Here is an 8529-nt window from a genome sequence, read left to right as displayed (position 1 = left end):
TCCGAACTTGCATGTAAACTGACGTGTCGATCAACTCTTGACACCTCATGATCGGATCCACCGAACCCACTTCGGATCGTCCGAACTCTTCGGTGCTACCGAACCATCTTCGGTCCGTCCGATCATGACCACGGTCAAAATTACACATTAAACCTTCTTAATCACCATTAATCCGTTAATTACCCAATTTGGAATTCGGGCTACTACATATATTCAATGGACTTCATAAAAATATAACTATATTGGTATGCTAGAAGCCGCCTGGGTCCCGATATGCTTGCATATTGTATCGCATCCTGGAAAATCTTTGTTCTTCAATTGTCAAGGTATATTCAGCGAAGAATCGTTAATCGCCTAGCCACAATCTCTCTGATTTTACGAGAGAAAGTGTTAGGGTCTGGAGGTGGAGAGATGTCGGCCTCGGTTTGTTCAGCTGGGGAGTTAGCGTATTCTTCTCGTGAAAGATAACAAACGGTACCATAGGAATATTTTCGGTCCCATTGTGATGTGGTTGATATGGCGAGATTTGAAGCAAGATTGATGATCGACTGAAGAGCTTTCGATGAAGCGTCGGTCTATGGATCGAACCATGGTTCTCGGCCGGAGTGTAATGCTGAAGGCGGTAAATTTGTGAAGGAGCGGAGATGTGAACTTGGTGAGAGAATTGCGACCAAAGGAAATTGTTTTGGTTCCTTCACGGAGTATGATGTGGATGATGGGTTGGGCAAATTTTATTTTTTTTCTTCTTAATCCAACCGGTAGAAGACAAATCGCGGGGATAAATTTCGTTCCCACAGACGGCGCCATTGATGCGCTCAAAAAATGCGCATCCATAAAAATACCTTGAATCGATGATCACGAACCAATTCTTCAATATACCGAATCAAACCGCTCCAAAAATATAACTGTGTATCAAAGAAAACGGGTGAGATGACTCCGCCCAAAAACGAAGCCACTCCGACGCTCAAGTCAGTATAGTGTTTGAGAGAAAAATACAAGACTAGCGTAAATAATTGTATAAGAAAGCGTACCTTAATTAGGGTTAGGAGCCCTTTATTTATAGGTGTGAAGTCTTAGATGATATAGAATTTTGTAATATATGGTAACTAGATTTGTGCATATTCATGCAATATCTTGTAATATCTTTAAAATATAAGTAATGATATGATAGGATTTTTACCATATCATCAGATATGATAGGATTTTTACCATATCATCAACAATAAATCTCATCAACACAAAACTCTACATCAAAAGCTTCTACGAATGTCATCAAATTTAATTCATTTTAATTAACTATTTCCAGTTTTCATTATTGTAATTTTCTTAGTTTTAGCACATTCCTTCAATTTTCCAATTCTAGTTCATTATAGAAAAATTGAATTTGTTTTTGTTCATGAATTTTTCTTTAATTTTCTAATTTAGTTTCCTATTTTTTATGACTTACCGAGAAAATTATAACTAACGCTCGAATCGAGATCTATATCGTTTGATTTATAAGCCATATTTCAACTTGACACGGAAAAATTATTTTAAACTTGAATTTCAAATAGCACCAACAGGGATGATGATAATTATTATAAGAATTTAAACTTAGATGAAAATCATGTAGTTTTATATCTCTAAATAAAAACTATTGAATAAGACTTTAAAATCGATTATTCTAAAATTATTATTGTTCAAAAATTATTTATAAATTGACCATTTACATCCCGCCAATAGGATTCGAACTCCGCCAGCTGTAAACGTACTCTCGGTTCTTCTCTTTAATTTAATGTTTCCTTTTAATTTTCTGTTCGAATCTGCTCCAAACCAAAACATTAAAAATCGACCGTTGGAGCCGAGCCTAAATTCAAATTCTGCAAAACCAAAACTTAACTGCCCCCCACCCACACCACACCCATGTACTCTCTCTAGAATTGACCGTTTTGCTCCCCAATTTTCTCGGCAGAAATGGTGTCCAAGGTTGTAAAGAGAACCCCTACTAAATCCCTCAAGAATCTAAAAAACTTCACTAACAGCCGCCGCAGCCGCAAGAAATCTCCGACCAAAAATGGCACAGGCACCGCCTCTCGGGTGGTTGCTTCCATCAACAAGTCCCTGTCCTCTTGCCACCGCCGCCTCATCAATATTTTTGCTAGACTAGCTTGTATAGCCACCCCCAAGAAAACGCCCCGCAAGAAGGGATACCAAATTCTTCAAAAAAACCCTGCAAATCCCCCGGAGGCCGTCCGTAGAGCCCTCTTCAACGAGAAGACGAGCCTCCCTCCGTCTCTTTACCCTGAGAAAAAGACCATTTTTCTTGATTTAGACGAAACACTGGTGCATTCCAGGACAAACCCTCCTCCGGAGAAGTACGATTTCATAGTCAGGCCTGAGATCGATGGAGAAAAGGTCGAGTTCTACGTGCTCAAGAGGCCATTTGTGGATGAATTCTTGAATTTCTTGAGTCAGAAGTTCGAGGTTGTCGTTTTCACAGCTGGGATCGAGAAATATGCGTCTCTTGTGCTGGATAGGCTTGACTGGAGATCTTGTATATCTCACCGCCTGTACCGGGATTCCTGCAAAGAATTTGATGGCAAGTTGGTAAAAGATCTGTCAGAAATTGGGAGAGATGTTAGCAGGTTGGTGATTGTGGACGACAATCCAAATTCCTACATTTTTCAGCCTGATAATGCGATCCCAATCAAGCCTTTCATCAACGATCTCAGGGATTTGGAACTGAAGAAGTTGATTAATTTCTTCGAAGGGTGTGACTCTGTCGAGGACATGAGAAAAGCTGTGAAGTTGTACATAGCTGATCAGAATCAAGAAAAGCTGGTGTAGATTTAGCTCTGTTTCTTTTCACATTTGATTCTTAAAAAAGAGTTTCTGTTTTGTCTATTAAGGTTTCTTTGCCTTCGCAGCAAATACAATAGCTTAACTCAACAGATTGATATTCATGCTGACATTTCCTTGTTGGTGTGAAGCGAATTCGCATACATTCCATATGAAATTCACGCGATTCAAAGGCAATATGCTCATGCAATGTAGATTCACATACATTCCATATGAAATTCACTGAAGTTTCTTCAACTGTTCCCCGTGATCAACCAACTAAAAGATGACATCCTGAGCACAATATAAGAAAAGAATTGCAAACAATTTAGCCTATTACTAATCACTTTAGCAAACTAACTTCAAAACAATGCTATTGTTTTAGAAGTTATACATGTGTAGCTTAAACCAAACAATAACAAATTACTCAAAAGTGTGGTCAATCTTGTCCGCCGTCCCTTCGCTGACCATTCGCACATGCGGAATACATCCGGAAAGGGTCGACGTTTCTTGATTCGAGAAATGAAAACGACCCAAAATTGTAATTGCTTGATTGACCCTTTAATATAATCAGCAAAGATTATTTACGGATTGCATGAAAATTAAACTGGATCACAAATGGAGAATACATATTAATTACATTTGCCATTGAAAATCGAGAAATAATCGCTCTAGCTTTGAACCATCTTTTCTTTCTTAACAATAATAAAGCAAAACATTGCATTGCTTTGATCAACAAGCCCTTCTAGCAATGTACAAAACAACAACTGGCATTACATGAATTTCAATATTATTTAATACTTGGATTTTTAAATAGATGTATATACTCAAGCTAGTAAGCTGCTGATCGAGTGCATGAGCCAGGTTAAACAGTAAAAGGAACGCGCATATTTTGGATATGTAGTGAAGAGAATGCATATTGTTTTCCAAGGTATAAAGCTAAAATTCACACATCCATAGAAATCCCCAAAGGCCCACATGGGGTTGTTATCAAAGAGAAGTACTTAATACAACGAATTAAGAAGATGGACATCAAGCAAGATTAAAACGGGACGAAGTTAGAAACAAGATGCTAGAAAGACCAATTTACATGACAATTTACAGTCTCGTCGCGAGTAGCTTTTTTTCAATTGTCACGGATCAGATTCGTGGGCTCACTCAAAACGTAATTGGGTAACTCGTATTTGGCACCTGCAATAAGATTACAGATTAAGAAGATATACAAGAGGGGTGGGCATTACATAAAGATGTTGTAAAAAAATGCATATTTGAAACTGATAAGCTTGAGCCAAGATCTAATATATTCAAATATATTTCTACTCAAATAACCCAAATAATTTTATTGTTGTTTATGAGTACTGATATACAGAATAATGTGTTATAAATAATTTTAGAACTAAACGAGCACATAAGTTCGAGCTATGACTCATGCTAATTTAGTTCGAACATGAATCGAGCTTGACTCAAATTTTAATTCAAGCTGAACTTGAGCAATGTAGTTCTTTCCTCTTCTGGCTTGAACATTCAACTAACGAATGGAATTGAGCCAAAGCTACTAATATTTTCAAATACGAGCTTGAGTTCAAATACCAAAAACACAAAAATATTCAACTTGAATTGATCCATTTGCACCCAAAGTAGAATAAAATGCAAACCTCTCTCATCATAGCAGATTGTTAAGTCAGAACTTTGAACAATAACTCCAGCACTATCCACAATTGCTTGTGCAAGAGTTAAATCAGCCTCAGCTGCAGCCCGAAGTGCAGCCCAAATCTCTGAAAGTCGATAAAAACCATCAGGAAATGAAATATAAATTGGAATTACCGGATTAAAGTTTTCATCATATTGAGCTGAAAATTTGACCAACACTAGAAGTAGCATCTAAAGAATAATTAATATTTGAAACTCAAACATCAAATTTGAACCTGGTTCAAATCTTCAACAAGAACAAACTTAGGTCTCTGAAAGAAAAGTGATGCATCATCATAATCACATATAATACTAGCATCTGCGAACAAACAATTTACAAGGGCACAACGTCATATTGCTCTCATCATATTATAAATGCAGACTGTATCATTCAATACAAAAGGTGAATATTACAAATTTATTATCACTATTCCCTTGCAACTTTTTAAGTTAACACTATTTCTAGCAGCACGCATTTGGTATATCAGGATAGTTTCTCAAAAATTATCTTGCTTAATATAACAATTAGTGGCACAACACACATCGTATATGCATAGTTTGTTATGCCTAAAAAGCATTTTATAAATATCAAATTGTATGTATTATATTCATTAGAATAAATGTATTGTAAGAAAAAAGAAACATTAAGAGATTGAAAATTTAATATATTGAAGATTTAATGTTTCATACAATCTATTACCATATATTAAAGGAACTACACGGAGAGAGTATTACAGAAACTACCTTAAACTCTTGGTATTGCATCCCTTTTCGCAATACTACAACAAATCTATCACTATATATTAAAGGCAATGGTGTCATACCAATTACCTTGGGACTCTTTCTATGTCAGGCCTCTTTTTCAATGGTAATCCTATAGCATAGAGCTATCTTATTAGATATTAAAATGAGCACATTAAATATCGTTCTTTTGCAGTTTGGTATGTCACCAGTGACTATACTAAAGTAGACTAGATTATAAAAATTATCTGTCATATATTATTAAACAAAAAACATAATAGTTTACTAAATAGAATTAATTTTTCGTATATCTAGATGAAGTTATGTGCTATCTAGCTGGTATTATGTACTAAACAAGATAAGGCATACTAATTTAGTCTCTTGGTATGCACTCTCTCATCTTTCAAAAGGTAGAACTTAAATATGTGGCCATAATGGTAATTAGCATCATGCTCAGAGGTTAGAAACAAGCCAACAATTTTGCAAGTCAAATGAAGGATAAATCTGGATTAGGAAACAATCATTATGTTATCATGCCTACCGAACGTACCACAAAGACACCAAAATTTTGATGCGTCTAGATATTAAAACGTATATATATATTATTTCAAACCATTAGTAGATGGAGGAATATCATAAGAAACTAGTCAACGAAGCACTCAATATATGTTTGAAATAAAATATATTTTTGAACTTGTAAATATTTTTGTCATAGAAGTATTCAATAACTTATTATAGAATCAATTCTCATTTGCATATCAAATTTTATTTTCATTTTTGTAATACCATTATTTATAAACCATTACACAATGAAAGTAAAATTAGAGAACGGTCCAAACCATACAATCAATCTTTTACTCCAAAGTAGTCAATTCACTGACATAGCAAATAACTTCATCAGTGTAAGGAATGGTCTACGAAACCAAAGAACTATGCCCCAAACTGCACTACGAGCTCAGACTTCTTCCACTTGAAAGGGGGAAGGGAAGGTAAATCTTTCCAGTTCCATCAATTAATAGACAATAAGATAGCTTAAAAGTTGGTAGATAACTATTAACTAACATGGCTTGAGATCAAGTTAGCATGTCGCAAGAAGCGCCATGGTAATGAAGCGCCGTGTAAATGAAGTACGGAAAGAAGTGTTTCAATGAGATAAAAGTAAAATCAAGATGATCCAAATAAATTCAAGAAAGTGAAAAAACTTGAGAAGGAAAATGAACTTCTATGAAATAAAAATTGCATACATGCTGCTGTAAAGAATTCTTTAATATAACAAATTAGATATTGTATGACTTCATTTCTCTGAAACTTTGTATTGTCCTAACTTCCTAAATGATACCGGGAAAAAGCATACGATCTAGTTTTTTAGGGGGGAGTGTGCCGAAATATATGACAATTTTATCTCTTGTGATAACCATATATAATAATAGAGCACCATAGCTTGTTCACATATAATCATCTGAAGAAGCCCCACGGCTAGCTCTTGAGCTTAGTGTGGTGATTATGTAAAGATTTGTAGAAGAATAAATAATCCGATACCTTCCCGACCACCATAATGTGGAGCAGTATCCCAGAACTCCTCGCGCATCTGTACCAGTTGTGCTCTAGTTATAGCTTCTGAATGCTTCCATGCCTTGGGTTTTCTTATTTTCTTTGAAGTTTCTGGATTCAGATTAAAAGCCATAACTATGAGGCAGCTAAAAATAAAACAAAGTCCAAATTTTTATTATTGAATCGGTGAGTCTAATATTTAAGAAGCTTGCACCACAGCAAGCACCATATTGATGCATCATGCATGAGACATGCAGAAGGCACAAATAGATATTGTGTTGCTCATTCATAAAGCATAAAATGTGAATAAGTTGAGGGACCCTTTTTACAAATAAAAATCAAAATTATTGGTGCTTGCATGATATGAAACAATTTGCAACTTATTCTATTAGTCTTTAGAATATAAACAATCATAATTTGTGATCTTGATTGCTTATATTAGATATTATCTCCGAGATCAAAAAACCCAAGCCAAATTTGACTATCTATCAGCAAGATTGTTTATAAACGTATAATTCTCTAGGTTTTGCACTAAAATAGATGTTCCACCAAGCCGCTAAAATTACAATCTAATTATATCAGGATTCCACGTATAACCCATAAGTCTGACAAAATGCAGACTCAGTAAACACAGCCATTTCTTTCTTTTTTTTACTTTTTTACTTTCTTCCCCAAGTCAAATGTTCATAATATTGAAGTCTCGGGACTCTTAACAAATCAGAGAAATATTTCCTGTCAAATGGAACATATTGAACAATCAATCCTCAATCAACTCATTTGTCCAAGAGCGAAACTCAATGAAAAAGTAACGACTTTACCAAGAACCGATTGCAGATTGGAATAGAATCACAAAAGAATAACTCATGATTCATACCAACATTAGAAAAATCACAACAGTCATCACAATCCCAACATTCAAGAAGCTAAATTTAAATTCACCAAATCCCAGACACAGAGACCCAGTAACAATAGACATTTAAACAAATCCATGAAGCAAAAATGTTATTTTGCACTCAAATAACTAATGGTGAACCCCAATAACAGTGTCCCTCATTGAAGGCAAGAAATTCAAGAAAACAAGATTTCAATCCAGTGAAGAACGCAACATAAAGAGTACCCTCTCCCTTCTCGCGTGATCCAGCGCAGCCCATATCGCCAGCCACTGATTCCCTCCAGTAAAAGACTTCACACCGCCCTAGCCTACTGTTTTGGTAGAATGTCAGGGAGGTACTTCTTTTTCTATTCAATATGTGAGATGGAATCTTGGGTTTTTTTCCTTTTTTTTCTGGCGAGGTTATGCACTGAAAATCGAAAGAAGGGAGTCCACTATCTTTCCAGTTTCTACGATCTGATCTGTTAATTCTGTGTGACAAAAGGAAGAAAATTACGGAGCTTTGTTAGATTTTGTTTTCGAGCCACGAGAAAAAATGATAAATATTTTATTTATGTTTTTTAGAAAATAAAATGTTTATTTTGAAAAATAAAATAATTATTATTTTAAATGTCAAGTCTTTTAATAACTATTTTTCAAATTTATTTTAGAATTTTAAATAACATATTTTTTATGTAAGCATTTATTCTCGATTAAATTATTAAAGAATACATCTCGATAACTCATTTTGTTCTTTGAAATTCACAAAAAAATTCCTCAAATTCCCCATTTCTTATAATTTTATAAGATTCAAAATATTCAAAATAAATAATAATATAATTTAACGATAACACAAAATT

The 8529-nt window shown here is 34.7% G+C and overlaps 2 protein-coding genes across 3 annotated transcripts; one reads left to right on the top strand and one right to left on the bottom strand.

The window, feature by feature from the left end:
• The first annotated feature begins 1877 nt into the window (after positions 1–1877).
• LOC140820932 (uncharacterized) lies at positions 1878–2928 on the top strand. The gene has a single exon (XM_073181318.1). The coding sequence runs from the start codon at positions 1954–1956 to the stop codon at positions 2824–2826; it is 873 nt and encodes a 290-aa protein (XP_073037419.1). The 5' UTR covers positions 1878–1953; the 3' UTR covers positions 2827–2928.
• Positions 2929–3779: 851 nt separating this feature from the next.
• On the bottom strand, positions 3780–8181 carry LOC140820936 (uncharacterized). 2 transcript variants are annotated; one of them, XR_012115609.1, is made up of 5 exons: positions 7916–8181; positions 6787–6909; positions 4743–4825; positions 4473–4592; positions 3994–4008 (listed from the first exon to the last, which is right to left on the bottom strand). XR_012115609.1 is itself a non-coding variant. In XM_073181321.1 (4 exons), exons 1-4 carry the CDS (start codon positions 7947–7949, stop codon positions 3944–3946), a joined length of 342 nt encoding a protein of 113 aa, XP_073037422.1. In that variant the 5' UTR covers positions 7950–8160; the 3' UTR covers positions 3780–3943. The 2 variants fall into 2 exon arrangements, 1 of the variants encoding a protein (XP_073037422.1); XM_073181321.1 differs by lacking the exon at positions 4743–4825 and having other exon boundaries at positions 3780–4008; positions 7916–8160.
• Between the last annotated feature and the right edge of the window lie 348 nt (positions 8182–8529).

Source organism: Primulina eburnea, unplaced genomic scaffold (assembly GCF_022965805.1).
Source record: "Primulina eburnea isolate SZY01 unplaced genomic scaffold, ASM2296580v1 ctg291_ERROPOS436017, whole genome shotgun sequence".
Taxonomy (NCBI): domain Eukaryota; kingdom Viridiplantae; phylum Streptophyta; class Magnoliopsida; order Lamiales; family Gesneriaceae; genus Primulina; species Primulina eburnea.
The sequence above is the reverse complement of the archived record's forward strand: the minus strand, read 5'-3'. Positions and strand labels throughout refer to the sequence as shown.

Coding starts and splice junctions, on each gene's coding strand:
- LOC140820932 (XM_073181318.1), top strand. CDS start 1,954: ATGGTGTCCAAGGTTGTAAAGAGAACCCCTACTAAATCCCTCAAGAAT.
- LOC140820936 (XM_073181321.1), bottom strand. CDS start 7,949: ATGGGCTGCGCTGGATCACGCGAGAAGGGAGAGG. Junction 6,910..7,915: donor ATCACGCGAGAAGGGAGAGG/GTACTCTTTATG, acceptor ATCTGAATCCAG/AAACTTCAAAGAAAATAAGA. Junction 4,593..6,786: donor ACATTATGGTGGTCGGGAAG/GTATCGGATTAT, acceptor ATCGACTTTCAG/AGATTTGGGCTGCACTTCGG.